General features: G+C 38.8%; 1 protein-coding gene across 1 annotated transcript in view; it reads left to right on the top strand.

Annotated features, from left to right (window-relative positions):
- Positions 1-9,869: 9,869 nt before the first annotated feature.
- IDO2 (indoleamine 2,3-dioxygenase 2) overlaps positions 9,870-15,772 on the top strand; it is a 39,996-nt gene continuing 34,093 nt past the window's right edge. The window contains exon 1 of the mRNA XM_045879886.2: positions 9,870-9,987. Coding sequence (XP_045735842.1) covers positions 9,886-9,987 — 102 coding nt within the window. The 5' untranslated portion in view covers positions 9,870-9,885. The remainder of the gene's footprint in view (positions 9,988-15,772) is intronic.

Genomic DNA, 15,772 nt, shown 5'->3' with positions numbered 1-15,772 from the left:
GCTCCCTAGTCGGCGGGGAGCCTGCTTCTCCCTCTCCCTCTGCTGCTCCCCCTGCTTGGACTTTCTCTCTCTCAAATAAGTAAATAAATAAATAAATTCTTAAAAAAATAAAAATAGGGGCGCCTGGGTGGCTCAGTCGTTAAGCGTCTGCCTTCAGCTCAGGTCATGATCCCAGGGTCCTGGGATCGAGCCCCACATCGGGCTCCCCGCTCTGCGGGAAGCCTGCCTCTCTCTCTCCCACTCCCCCTGCTTGTGTTCCCTCTCTCGTTGTGTCTCTCTCTGTCAAATAAATAAAATCTTTAAAAAATAAAATAAATAAAATAAAAATAAATAAAAATAAATAAATGGCATTGGACATTTGGGTTAGTTTCAGTTTCCTCTCATAAATAAAACTGATACATAAAACTTGTGTGTCTGTTCCACCCTTGATGTTTTAATTCAAACCAAACCATTTACACAAAAATTCCATTACTTGTTCCTGAAAATATCTTTTCATCACTAACTAATTTTGAGGGCAGCTGTTTAGAACTCTTCTGATCCTACTTTCTAACCGCCAACCATTTGCTCTCTCTCTAGTGTCAAATTAATGACCTTATCTGGATTTACTATTCTCTCTCTCTCTTTTTTTTTTTTACTGGCGTTTTATTCATTGTTTCAACTTAGTATTTTTTCTCTATTTTCTACATTTAAGGGCACGTAGGTAGATGCTTAGAATACAATAGAAGACCAAAACAAAAGATATGGGCATCTAGATAGACTACTTTAGTGCCAATTAAAAGTTATTATTTGTCTCGTGTTTATTATGGGGAATGACCGTGCTCCCATTCTAGGTGGAGAGAGGGGCCTGAGAAGGTGAACTGCTCTCTATGGGAGCTGCTATCCATTGCTATTCAGCTTCCGTCTCAAATCTATTTAACCATCCCTCAGGGGAAAAAACAAAAATGAAAACAAAAAAAAGTAAAGAAAAGATTTATTGTCAAGTCCCTTCTCTTTCAAAGCGTTTTAGCCATACTTTGGTATGTCCTCCAGCAGCTTACGAAAATATTTTTTCCAAACATCTTCTGTATTCTTTGTCTAGGTTTTCCTGATTTCATGCATAATAATAACTGTCTAATGTTAAAATATACTCACAACAATGCTCAAAATTGATTGGTCTTTTGACATACTATTGAATTCAGTTAGATAATATTTTATTTAAGGATTATCCTTTTCTTTTTTTTAAGATTTTATTTATTTTTGAGAGAGAGAGTGGGGGGAGAAGGAGAAGCAGACTCCCTGCTGAGCAGAGAGCCTGATGTGGGACTCGATCCCAGGACCCTGGGATCATGACCTGAGCCGAAGGCAGATGCTTAACCGACTGAGCCACCCAGGTGCCCCAGGATTATCCTTTTCTATTCATAAATAACAGTAGTGTTATTCTTTCAAGGACTATCCTGAAGTTGTTATCTTCATAAGATTCATTAGATGCTGTCTCATTTTTTTCTATGCTCCACACAGAAAATAAATATGTCCTGAGACCTCTTGAGACTAGAGAAATTTTAGTAAGTTTTTAACTTCATTTTCTATTTTTTTCTATCCTTATTGATTCATTTAAGTTTCCTACTTCTAGATAAAAAAAAAAAAAAGATCTTTTAGTGTTTGAAATGGCGATTCAATTCATTCCTGTATTTCATTAAGAGTTGAGTTTTTCTTATTTCCTATTATAACCCCTTTATAATATATAATAGTAGTAGTTACTATCTAGTAAATGCTCACTTGGTACTCTGCCTGTGTTGACCTTAACTACATTTTTCTCACCTGAGCCTCACAATAATCTTCACTAGTCACAAATGATTCATCTGAGAATGAGTGGATTCAGCTTTATCTCTGAAATGTATTTCCTAGCTATCCACCCTCGTGTAATCCATCATTATTTTCCCTTGGGCTATTGCCTTCTACCTTGTCTCATTTCCACTTTTGCCCAGCTATACAACACATTGCACAGCAGTCAGAGTGATTTTTTAAAAGGAAAATCCAGCTTCCTCACTCCAATCTTTAAAATTATCTTTCTACTCTTTAGAACAAAACCAAATGTTTTGGTGTAGCCTACAAGGTCCCTCATGCTGCTTAGCTATCTCTTAAGCCATCCGGTAATTTCTTTCACCTCACTTGACTTTGCTGCAATGTCAGATTGCTGCTTTCCATTGACACAAAATCTTTTATTTCATTTATAGCCATCTGCTTCAAATTCTAATCTGTCTGATAGTTTAAATTCTGATTTTTACAATATTCATATTGTCATCCAGCTTTGCTGATATTTCCCTGGTTTATTTTTACTCAAACTTTTATTTTTAAACTTTCCGTGTTATTTTCTTAACCAGAAGTTTTAGTTAACTTAACCTAAGTGCTAATCTAAAAGAGTTTATTATTCCTATAAGATAGATCCTTTTAGAAGTCTACTCTATTTTATATTATAAATGTATTGAGAAAAATTATCCATAATAAAGCAAAAGGGTGGCTGTGCGTTCATTTAATACCATCCTGGAGCCCTAACAGTCTCACCTGAGAATTACTTATTCGTCTAAGGATTGTCCCTTTGTTTGATATGCTACTTACTATTGATTATGGCCCAATCTATAAGGTTACATATTAACTTGATTGTTGTACAAAAAGCTACAATTAATTTCTGTTGAGTAGAAGATATACCCCTAAAGTTATGGACATGAACTGGATCATTGTTATTATTAAGCCTAATAATTTGATTTCAACATTCTTTTTTTAAAACTCTGTGAATACCCAGTTTAACAAGTGCTTTTGAACCAACTTTACCATCCTGCTGATTTCCTCATTAAGGACCAAATGTATTTTGGACATACATTCTCTATTTGTGTCAGTAATCTTTTTAACTTTTTGAAAATTATACTTTGATAGATGTGGAAGTCTAGCAAAAGAATAACATAAAATAGGAAATTGGTTTTTATAAAGGAAAGAAGGCCAAATATTTCATTATCTATGTCCATCCTAGTCCTGGATCTTCCAGTTATTGGAATGAGAGTAAGAGAAACACACAAAATTTCAATTTCCTATCCAGTTACACCCATCTTCTATCCCCCTGTGTCCACCGTTCTCCCTGTGTTTACTCTGAGGCGGTATTAACTGCACTGAACTCTTTAGTCAGAGGAGGTTGTGTAATCTCAGGAAAGCAGAAAGCCATCCAACATCTCTGAGCTCTATTTCAAGATGGAAATGAGATAATATGTTCTTTTGTTTTATGATTTTATTTATTTGAGAGAGACAGAGAGAGCGAGAGAGAGCACAAGCGGGGAAGAGAGGGAGAAGCAGGCTTCCCACGGAGCAGGGAGCCTGATGCAGGGGCTCGATCCCAGGACTCTGGGATCATGACCTGAGCCGAAGGCAGACACTTAACCGACTGAGCCACCCAGGCGCCCTGAGATAATATGTTCTAACCCATAACATGTACAATGCAAATGTAGATGGATTACAGATGTAAGCATCAACAATTAAACTAGAAATAGCCTAAAAGAAATACGGTTGGGATGAGAAGAACTTTCTAAGCATAATGTAAAAACCCAATGGCATAAATGAAAATACTGGTCCATTTGACTACCCTGTTGTGAATATCTGTTTCACACACCTACACAAAATGCAATGATCAAAGCATATGAAAAGATATTCAAACTCATTAATAACCATGGAATTGTAAATGTACACAATAGTATGATAGCATGTACAGTTTCTGGAAAACTACATAAGAAACTTGCAAGTGTTGTCATTACTAGATGGGAGGATGAGAATTAGGGTACTTTTACTTTCCACCTTATAAACTTGGTGCTTTTGGACTTTTACCATAAACATTGATTGCATTATTTTTATTTTTTTTTTAAAGGTTTTATTTATTTGACAGAGAGAGACACAGCGAGAGAGGGAACACAAGCAGGGGGAATGGGAGAGGGAGAAGCAGGCTTCCCGCGGAGCAGGGAGCCCAATGCGGGGCTCGATCCCAGGACCCTGGGATCGTGACCTGAGCCGAAGGCAGACGCCCAATGACTGAGCCACCCAGGCGCCCCTGATTGCATTATTTTTAATCATCATTTCCAAAAGAGGTATATTTCTTGTGAGGTTAATAAGTTTATTAAATATTAAAATAATTATAGGGCGCCTGGGTGGCTCAGTCGGTTAAGCATCTGCCTTCAGCTCAGGTCATGATCCCAGGGTCCTGGGATTGAGCCCCGAATTAGTCTTCCTGCTCAGCGAGGAGATTGCTTCTCCCTCTCCCTCTCCATCTGTGTGCTCACTCTCTCTCTCTCTCAAATAAATAAGTAAATCTTTTAAAAAAATAATTATAGAATTTTAATACAATAATATAATACATATCCTATCTTAAAAAGCATAACAGGGGCGCCTGGGTGGCTTAGTTGTTAAGCCTCTGCCTTTGGCTCAAGTCATGATCCCAGGGTCCTGGGATCGAGCCCCTCATCTGACTTTCTGCTCAGTGCGAAGCCTGCTTCTCCTTCTCCCACTCCCCTTGCTTGTGTTCCCTCTCTCGCTATCTCTCTCTCTGTCAAATAAATAAATAAAATCTTAAAAAAAAAAACCAACATATAATGTATTATTTGTTTTTGGTGATGGGTATTAAAGAGGGCACGTATTGAATGGAGCACTGAGTGTTATATGCAAACAATGAATCATGGACTACATCAAAAACTAATGATGTAATGTACGGTGATTAACATAACATAATAAAATAAAATTTTTAAAAAAAGCATAACAAAATGAAAAAAAGTTTGGTAAAGCTAAGCTGGTACTCCCATTATATATCACATACTATAATTACAATTATAAATCTATGTAATTTTTCTGTTAGAAAATCAAGAAGCAGTTTTCAACCTTTCCATGTGAAGAATCTTTAATCCAGCAAATCCACTTTCAGAAATTTGTTCTAATAATAAGAAAATATCCAAAATTACATGTATAAGGATGACCATTTCAGATTTCTTAATAGTGAAAAATCAAAAACAATTAGTAATATTCATTAATAGAATACTGGAATACCATACAAGTTTTAAAACAGATGTGCTAGATATGTGTGAACTGACAGAAAAGGGTGCTATTTCATGAAAAACTCATCAGCTAATCCTGTCTCCTACCTTGTAATTAAAAAAAAAAGTCTGACAATGAAAAAATAATTAACAATTCAATTTTTTCCGTCTCTAGAGGAAAAGCTAAAAAGAAATGCTACATTCTTAATAGATTATGAAATATCTTTAAAATCCTTTCTCCCCTTCTTGATCATTTTCAAGGTCCCCACATCAGCGGTTTTCAAACTTTGGAGTACATCAGCTTCACCTGCAAGGTTTGCTAAAACACACACTGCTGGGCCCCACCCCAGAGTCTCTGATTCAGTAGGCTTGGAGTGGGGCCTGAGAATGTGCATTTCTAACAAGTTCCCAGGCTGTTGGACTAGGGACCACACTTTGAGAGCCCAGATGATTGCAAAAGCTCATGGTTTTCTTGTGTTTGTGGGTGATATACAGAAACTCAAACATTAGAACTTTTGATTTTTTTTCTTTTTTTCTAATTTTTATTGAAATTCTATTTAGTTAACATAAAGTGCAATATTGGTTTCAGGAGTGGAATTCAGTGATTCATCACTTACTATGACAGTGCTCATCACATCAAGTGCCCTCCTTGATACTCATCACTGGGCAGCCCCTCCCCCACCCACCTCCCTCCATCACCTCGGTTTGTTCTATGTTTTTAAGAGTCTCTTATGGTTTGTTTCCCTCTTTTTAAAGAAAGGAGAGGAAAAAACAGGAGGAAGGCAGAGATTCCTCTAGGAATCTAAGGGAAAAGAAAAAGGAAATACTCCACTGCAGCCTAGCTGAAGGCAAAAGGTAGTATGTAAGGATTTCCATGCAGGTGAGGAAAGCAGAAATCCGGGACGCCTTCATTTAATTTTCAGAATAGGATTCCTGTCTAGGCATCAAAGAAAGAAGGCTGGAGGTGATGATTTGGTTACAACTTTCCTTCTTAAAACCCACTTTATTTTGATTTTATTTATTTATTTGAGAGAGAGAACAGAGAGAGTGGGGGAGGAGGAGCAGAGGGAGAGGGACAAGTAGAGTCTGTACAGCGCGCGGAGCCCCAAGTGGGGCTCAATCCCATGACCCTGAGATCAAGACCTGAGCCAGAATCAAGAGTCAGACATTCAACCGACTGACCCACCCAGGTGCCCCTTAAAAACCCACTTTAAAAGGACCCTTTTAATATTATGACTCTGCATCTTTGATTTTTCTTTTATGAAGATTATATTTCACTGTCTCTGTAAAATTGTATTCAGTTTTTATTCATAAAACATATGCATTGGGGCACCTGGGTGGCTCAGTCGGTTAGGTGTCTGCCTTCAGCTCAGGTCGTGATCCCGGGGTCCTGGGATTGAACCCTGCATCGGCCTCCTTGCTCCGTGGAGAGCCTGCTTCTCCCTCTCCCTCTGCTGCTCCCCATGCTTGTACCCTCTCTCTCTGTCAAATAAGTAAATAAAATCTTAAAAAATATATATATATGCATCATACAATTGAGAAACAAGTTGCCAGTTCAGAGTCCGTTTACCATAGACGTCTCTCCCTTTATTCTTGCTAATATTCTCAACTCTGCCACCACTCTGCAAATCCCCAAACTTGTGTCAATATAATTATCAGCCCTCTTCAATTCTGCACCTACTGCTGAGCACTGCTGGGGAAGGTTATACTACCATGCTTATAAACTTTTTCTCCCAGGGAAAAGAGCAGGAAAGCAAGGTAGACTTCTTCCCAGAAGCAGGGGTATTGTGTGAAGAACACCTGAGGATGGGATGCCTGGGTGGCTCAGTCAGTTAAGCGTCTGCCTTTGGCTCAGGTCATGATCCCAGGATCCTGGGATTGAGTCTCAAATCTGGCTCCAGCAGGGAACCTGCTACTCACTCTGCCTCCCTCTCCCCCTGGTTGTGCTCTCTCTCTCTCTCTGACAAATAAATAAGTAAAATCTTAAAGGAAAAAAAAAGGAACACCTGAGGAGCAGAGTGTGATGGAATTTTCTTTCCATGACATCTCAATCTATAGCAAAAATAAAAATAATATGATGCTGGTATAATCTGATTTGTTGTGAAAGCTAGTAGGGGGTTCTCAGTTTGTCCTGAACTGATTCGGTTTTAAAGATAAAAAAGAGAGGATTAAATAAAGTCTAATTTTCAGAGATTGTGGATTGAACGTTAGATTCACCCAGGTTATGAATTAATTAGGAGTTTGAACCCAATTTTGTCTCAGATTCTGACAGGGGATCACCTCCAACAAGTGATTCATAGGTAACTTATAGTTCCATACCTCTCCAAACTTACACTTTTCAAACTGCACTGGGTCTTATATAGCATTATAATATAGTATAACGTACATAATATAAGGCATATTATAGGGTACTGCTTGTATTTTTATGTTTAATTTCCTGTTCCTTCTTCCTTCTATAATTAAACACCAACCCTTTTCTTCAACTCATAGAACCTGATCTTCACTCCCATTTAATGAGAAATTGAGTTCATAAAGAGCAAATTTCCTCAAACTCCAGACTTCCTCTTATCACTTCAAAGCCAGATGCTTCATTTGGCCTCTTACTCCCCTGTTCGCCTTCCTCTGTGACATTCTGCCTGCGGTTACTCCTGTCTGTCCTTTATCTTCAAAGTCTCCTCTTTCAAGACTAAACTGCTCAAGGTTCTCATTTTAAAGTTGAGATAGCTCTCAAACCCACATGCCTCCTTGCTAATGCCCAAGGCTCTCCTAAAGATAGAAATTTACGCTTTCGCTCTCTATGTTCTCACTTCCTCAACACACTAAAATTTGAACCCTGCTTCCATGACCCTGACCTAACTTTCTACATATAGAAAGACTGATATACATGAGTACCTTAATTTTTTTTTCCAAAGGAGACAATCTTCCTTTAACTTTCTACTGATACGCCTGACCTTCTGATGAGTCCCTTCTTTGATGTCTTCTAATGTCTTCTAAAATATTGATTTCTGTAGGATGATTCTCTTCTGGCCCATTGAACCTCATTTTGATCTGTGTTGCTGGATTCACTTCCTCTGCCTGCTTTGTCACTATTCCCCAGTGAGATGATCTGGGCCTTCTCCGTTCACTTTGGGACTTCTCCTGAATGACTTTATACACTCTTGTGGTTTTAACTACATATGGAGTTTTTAACCACAGTTATGCCTCCCAACTGTGCATTTCTAATACTAATTTTTATCCTGAACTTCAAACTGCAAATGCACTTGCCCGGTATGTGGCCATATCTTGACATTCCACAGACATTTTAGGCTATAAATATTGAAGAATAAATTCACGATTTTTATGCCTTCTCTTTGACATCCCCCTGCATTTCTGTTTCAATCTGTGTTCCAATCGCTACATTCAGTAACCTATTTCCTAAACCTGGAAATCATCCTTACGGCCTCTCCTTCTTAACCCAGAGACACAACATTCAGCTGCACAGTTTATACTCTGAAAAAGGAGGCCCAGACCATAGGGATAGATTGGGAGTTGGCAAACTTTTCTGTAAAGGGCCAAATAGTAAATACCTGAAGTTTTGCATACCATACAATTTTTCTGTCACAACTACCCAAGGCTCTGCTGCTGTATTGTGAAAGCAGCCATTGACAATATGTAAACCCACAAGTGTGACTATGTTCCAATATAAGTTTATTTACAACAATAGGTATAGTGTGTCATTTCCTGGGATGGAGTTAGGATTGCTGAAATTCAGCCTATGTTCTACTTGTCTAAACCCTGGGTCCAGCACAGGCAGTGCTATTAGACTAGAAGCCATCTTGCCCTTAGCCCCCACCTCTAAATTTAATCATCTCATCATTTTAATTTTACTTTCCAAATATTTCTCTTTTTTATAAGATTTATTTATTTATTTGAAAGCAAGAGTGCAAGCAGGGGGAGGGGTAGAGGGAGAGAAACACAAGCAGACTCCGCCTAGCCGAGTGCAGAGCTCAATGCTTAATCTCACCACCCTGAGATCATGACCCTGAGATCAAGACCTGAGCTGAAATCAAGAGTTGGACACTTAACCAACTGGATCACATAGGTGTCCCTTTCCAAATATTTCTTGAATATTTCCTTTGTAAATTCAATGTCATTGCCTAAATTTAGTCCTCAAATAGTACTTCAAAGCCTTCTTAATCTGACCTTATATCTTCAAATCTTACAAACAAAATTATCTTTCTAAAATTCAAATCAAACCATGTTACCAACTAAATGAAAAGAAAATTCTTATGTAATTTTAAAAAGCACGTTTGATCTGACTTTCTGGTCTCATCATCAATCACTTTTTCTCCTGAGCTTATATTCCAATAACACTGAGTCACCTGTAGTCCCAGGAATCATAGTTATCTCTATATCCACTATGTCTTCTGTTTTACTGCCTTCCCATTTTCAAACTTCCCCCTGGCAAAGTCACTTTCAGACTCTAACACTGGCCCCACTTGTCATGTTTCTACAAATACTTCCCTTTAATTTCCCACAACTGCTGACAGAATTAACAACTTCCTCTTCTTTGCAAGTTCTTAAGCTTATACACATGTCAGTAATTGAACATATTACACTGCACTGGGATATATCTGACTACATTTTTTTTCTCCTTACTAGACCACATGCTCCTTAAGCCCAAGGATTGTATTTCAGTCATCTGTGTGTTTGCAATGCTTAGCATAGGGCCCAGCATAGAGTGAATTCTCAATACTTGTTGAACTGAACTGACCTGAATTTTAATTTAAAACTGAAATCTGTAAGCAGCTACTCCCGCAGGCTGCTTCCCCAAGAGGTCTAAAATACTGAGATGTTTCCATTTTGAATGCAGAAAGAACTTCCAGATCATTTTAGGCCTTGGATGGAAATTGCCAACGAACTCCCTCATTTGATTGAGAGTCACCAGCTTCAAGCTCGAGTGAACAAGGTATATATTTTTTTATTCTTCTCTTTAAGTTCTTCTTTTTTTCTCTTTAAGTTCTTCTCACCATCCTATTTTCAACCCCACACCACATATCTTTACCAGCATTATGATAGTGGGTCAGTGGACCCAGGGACACCCATCATTGCCATTGAAATTACCAAGAAAGCTACCTCACCTTTCCTGAAGAGTGGAATGATATTATATCATATTACACACGCATTTCCCTAAAATTCCCAGAGCCTGCCCAAAACAATTTCTGGAACATATTAAGCACTGAACAAATATTTGTTTAGAGAAGGGAGGCTGTCTGGTTAGGAATTATAGGTAAGCTGATGGATAAGCTCTAGCTGGAGAAGGGTAAGCAATGAAATTCTCAGTGTCCTCCTTGCATGTCACATGGTTAGTGCTCCTCTCCCTTGATTTTACCATCGGGGTCTCATAGAATAGTTGGGTCAAGAGAATTACTGAGTTATGAAGTCAGGTTGGTAGGTTCTGCAGAAATAATTGGTAAGAGGAGCAATATTTCCAAGAGTGAGTAAGAAAGAGTGAAACTTCTTGGTCCCCAGAGCACTGACAGTATCCCACAGTAATAATAAGAAGATGCAACAAGAAAATATAGACTCTGATTCAGGAAGACCTGAGTTTGAATCTTGGTTTTATCATAAAGTAGCTATCCAACTTGTAAAGAAATTATTTCACCCCTGTAATTCTGCCTCCTTTTTTACAGAAGGGGAGAAGTTCTGGTTTCATAGAATTGTTGTAAGGGCTAAATGACTTCCTAAATCCCTGCCATTCAACAGTGTTCAATATATATTTATACTTCCCTCTAGTCTCTTCTCCATGAGCTTTAATCCCACCAATTTGGAGTGCCATGAGGTTTCAGAGATACAAGAAAGGTTTTCCATTCTCCCAAATTCTCCATCACTGACTTAAATATATTTAATATCTACAAACACTAATGGATTTAAAAGTACTTACTAGATGCCTGCTAAGTGCAGGCACAAGATTGGAAATCCTGTAAGAGATGCAAGAGACTGCCTTCAGTGTTTATGAAGATGGCAAACTAAACCTAAGAATTTATTTTCCTGCTGCATAAAGTCTCTAATATGACCAAAGAAACACAAAAAGAAGAAAAATAGGAAAATATCTTTAAGTGCAGGAAAACAAGAGAAAAGTACCAAAGGTGGATAAAACTTTAAGAACATTTGTTCCATATTAAGCAAATTATATCAGAGTGTATGGTACCCATGCAAAGCATTCAACCAAAGCAAATTGAGCCTTTGTAGCCTCCTTCTCCTGTCTCAGATAGCAGAGCATAGAAGCAAGGTGGAGTCAGGAACAATTTGTAGAAGGACAGATTAAGGTTCAATTTGTTAACTACACAGATCTCGGCACCAGGGTTTCCTTAGGCTTTATTTGATTGAACTATCATGAGTGAAGTGAATAACCCATTGAATTGGTGCTTCTCATATGTTAAATATCAGTGAGAAAAGGCCGGGAGTGTACAGCTAACTTCTGGCTACTGAAAACATGGAAGTTCGGGAAAGAGTTTAGTGCAGCTGTGAAAATAATCCCCTGACACTTCTACTGGGTTGAATAGTGTCTCTCCAGAAATTGTCCACTTGGAACCTAGGACAGTGACCTTATTTGGAAATAGGGTCTTGGCAGATGTAATCAAGGTAACTGAGGTCATACTATATTAGGTTGCATTCTAATTCAATATGACTGGTGTCTTTATAAGAAGAAGGAAATGTGGACACAGACACACAGATACACAGAGAAGAACACCATGTGAAGACAGAGGCAAGAGATAGGAGAGACGGATCATCTAAAAGCCAAAGTGTGCCAAGAGTTTCTCGTAATCACCAGAACCTGGGAAGTGGACATGGAATGGAATGTCCCTTAGAAACTTCAGAAGGAACCAACCTTATAAACACCTTAATCTCAGACTTCCATTGCCCAGAATTGTGAGAGAATACAGTTCTACTGTTTTAAGCTTCTGAGTTGGTCTTCATTTGTTGAGGTGGTCCTAGGAAACTATTACAACAGTCGTGGCCAGTCATTACATTTCCAATTACTTATAAAACATCTAACTACATGAAACCACTTTTAAGACTTCACTGGGCACGTGGCAGTCTCAGTAGGTAGAGCATGCAACTCTTCATCTTGGGGTTGTAGTTTCGAGCCCCACATTGGGTGTGGAGATTACTTAAAAAAAAAAAAAAAAAAAGATGTCACCAGCACAGGCTGAGACTGAATCAATTGGAAATCAGTCATGAAAAGCAAATATTATGGCTTCCAGGACCATACATGGAGCTACAGACTAAAAAATTGTTCTCTTGAGTCCTTTACTTGGCACAAACAACACAATAATTGCATTTACATTTTTGATCTTAAAGTACCTCCAGGCAAGCCACCTTGCTCTTAGAAAGCTCCAGGAAACCTATCCATATTTTGGTAAAAAACCAACCAACAAACAAACAAAACTTGCTTATTGGTTTAGGCACATCCATCTTATTCCAGAAAGAATCCCCTTTCTCCACTCCACCCCCACAGAACACTACAGGCAATTGACCTGTTCACAGGAAGCTGCACAAGAAAAGATTCAGCAGCATTCTGGGAACATGATTAAGGTATGCTTTATTTTTTTATTTTTTTATTTTTTAAGGGATGCTTTAATAGCTACTAGTTCTGATAGAACTGACCACCATTCCTGAACATGAATCAATAACATCAAATTACCATATAATATGAAGAGAAGGAATAAGTCAAAACACAGTAGGAAGGGACTGGACATTCACAACTAATGGCTCTGATGGGATCAATGTTTTTAAAATTTTAATTAATGTCTCCAGTGTATTACTTCATAAAAATAGGTGAAATTGTACATAAAAGGAACTAATGGGGGAGCAAAGAAATAAGCAAGCAAAACACTCAATATAAACTCAAATAAATCAGAGAAACATTGGTTATAGAAAAAGGACACGCTTTTCATAAAGTATAAAGCAAAAATTAAAGAAACGCCAACTCTCAGGAAAATAAAGTATGTGAAAAGGAGAAATGGATGACCCAAATTCTACTAAATCGAATTTCCCAAAGCAGAGAGGTGTAGGTGGGGAAAAAACAAAGCTTCAAGCATGTAAGAACAAAGTTTTTCAGATCTTATGAAAGATTTGAGTATTTTATCAGAAAGACAATGGGGGTGCGGGGGACACATACAGATATCCTTGTGAAATTTCAAATTTTCTAGAATAAGAAGAAAACTTCGCAAGTTTTAATCAGGAAACAATAAAAAACAAAACTAGTTTACTTATGGAGTAATGGGATTATTTATAATAATAAGTATTAAGAGACAATTTAACACGTCTTTGAGCAACTAAAATTAAAAAAAAAAAAATTCAGCATTACCAAGTGCTGATGGCGATATGTACCAAAAGAGACACTCATTCATTTTGCTGGTGGGAATGCAAAATATAGTACAGCTACTTTGGAAGATGGTTTGGCAGATTCTTAGGAAGTTGAATATAGACTTTCCATAAGACCCAGCAATCACATTCCTAAGTATTTACCCAAGTCAACTGGAAATTGATGTGCGTGGAAAAGCTTGTATGTGACTGTTTATAGCAGCTTTATTCATAATCCCCCAAACTGGAAATAACCAGCTTGCCTCTCAACAGGAGAATAGTCAAACTGAGTATGTGGATGGAACGTTTTTATTGCCCCCAAACACAGATTTTGAATTCCTAATCCCCAATGTGATGGGATTAAAGGGTGGGGCTTTGAGGAGGTGATTCAGTCAGGGTTCTCTAGAGAAATAGAAGCAATAGGATATAGAGAGACATAGAGAAAAAGATTTAGTAGGAAGGACGGGCCCACATGACTATGGAGGCTGCAACCTGCAAGTTAGGGGCCAAGGAAAGCTGAGAGCCAAGGAAGCCAACAGTGTGCATCTCAGCCTGAGTCCGAAGGTCCAAGCACCAAGCCCCAAGAGCACCGATGTCTCAGCATAAGCAGACAGAAAATTCATCCTTCCTCCACTTTTTTGTTTTATCCAGGCTCTAATGGAATGGATGATGCCCACCCAAATCGCTAAGCACGATGTTCTTTACTCAGCTTACTGTTCAAATGCTATTCTCTTCCAAAAACACCCCCTCAGGGGCGCCTGGGTGGCTCAGTTGGTTAGGCGACTGCCTTCGGCTCAGGTCATGATCCTGGAGTCCCGGGATCGAGTCCCGCATCGGGTTCCCTGCTCAGCAGGGAGTCTGCTTCGTCCTCTGACCCTATCCCCTCTCATGTGTTCTCTCTCTCTCAAATAAATAAATAAAATCTTTAAAAAACAAAAAAACAAAAACACCCCCTCAGAGACATACCCAGAAATAATGTTTTGCCAGTTATCTGGGCATCCCTTAGCCTGGTCAAGTCGACACATTAAACTGACCAACACAGAATGTAACTAGGTCATGAGCATGGAACCCTCATAAGGAGGATTAGTGTGCTTATAAAAGTGGCTCCTGAGTGTATCTGGCCCTCCTTAGCTATAATGTGAGGTTACAACAGGAAGACAGCTGTGTGCAACCCAGCAGAGGACCCTCCCCAGAACCCAGTCATGCTGGCACCCCACCCTGATCTTGCTCTTCCAGCCTCCAAAATTGTAAGAATTAAATGTCCACTGTTTATAAGCTACCTAGTCTGTGGTACTTTGTTATAACATCCCTGACTGGATGAGACACCGAGTTATATCCACACAATGGAATGCTATTCAGTGTCAAAAATGTATTTTGCTAAATGAAACATGTCAGACTCAAAAGACTGTGTATTGTATAATCCCGTTCAAATGGCATTCTCAAAAAGACGAAAGTGTAAGCCAAAAACAGATCAGTGGTTACCAAGGACTGAGGAGGAAGAAGTGGGTGGTTGACTACTGCAGGAGGAGTTTTAGGATGTTAGAACTGTTCTGTGGGGTACTCAGGTGGTGGCAAAACCCATAGAATTGTATATCACAAAGAGAGAATTGTATGCAAATTAAAAAAAAATTAATCGAAACTGGGGGGGAATCTTGGGATGGAATGCAGACTATGACAAACAAGCGTAACTGTGTTCCAGATGTATGACAACTTCGCAGGAGGGAGCGGAGAGAAAGGAGCTGATCTAAGCAGGTGGGAAACGATGCTGTGGCTGCAATCTGTATGGCCAAACTCAAGAGGAATTGCACAGAATCACTATACTCTAGTTGGGAAACTGTTTTTTCTGGGGGTTGGGTGGTGGATGATACTTTGCTGCCAGAGATGAAAGTTATAAATTGGCCAGAGGGGAAGGCTAGAATCAACCTGTGGCCCTGGATTAGACTTGGAGACATGAGTATAAAGTCATGCTTAGCATTACATATGTGGGTAAATAGATAAACATATGTGGATAAATCAATATTATATGGATATGGATATATGTAATATGTGTGGACACACATGCACACGACACAGTTCCTAGCTTTGTCCCCTGTGAAGACCTAGGAGCGGTGGCTCCCAGGAGCAATGGGCAAGCCCAGTGTCAGGACAAATAACCCTTCTCCAATAAAAAGAACTAGGGCTCCTTGGAGAAAAGGCTGATTATAAACTTGGGACAGGGCAAATACAAGATGAAACATCTTGCACTGCTGGAAAGTAAAGGAATGCTAACAAACAAACACTAAAGGTTGGGACATGTCAAATGGGACACAGAAACAAACCTGAAAGAGCCCCCAGTGGCCCATATAGAACAATATAGCAAGCAAGTAAATAAAGTAGCATTGGGT

The sequence above is a fragment of the Mirounga angustirostris genome, unplaced genomic scaffold, assembly GCF_029215605.1.
Source record: "Mirounga angustirostris isolate CCGP_5_RB_7025 unplaced genomic scaffold, mMirAng1.0.hap1 SCAF_2, whole genome shotgun sequence".
NCBI lineage: Eukaryota > Metazoa > Chordata > Mammalia > Carnivora > Phocidae > Mirounga > Mirounga angustirostris.
The sequence above is the reverse complement of the archived record's forward strand: the minus strand, read 5'-3'. Positions and strand labels throughout refer to the sequence as shown.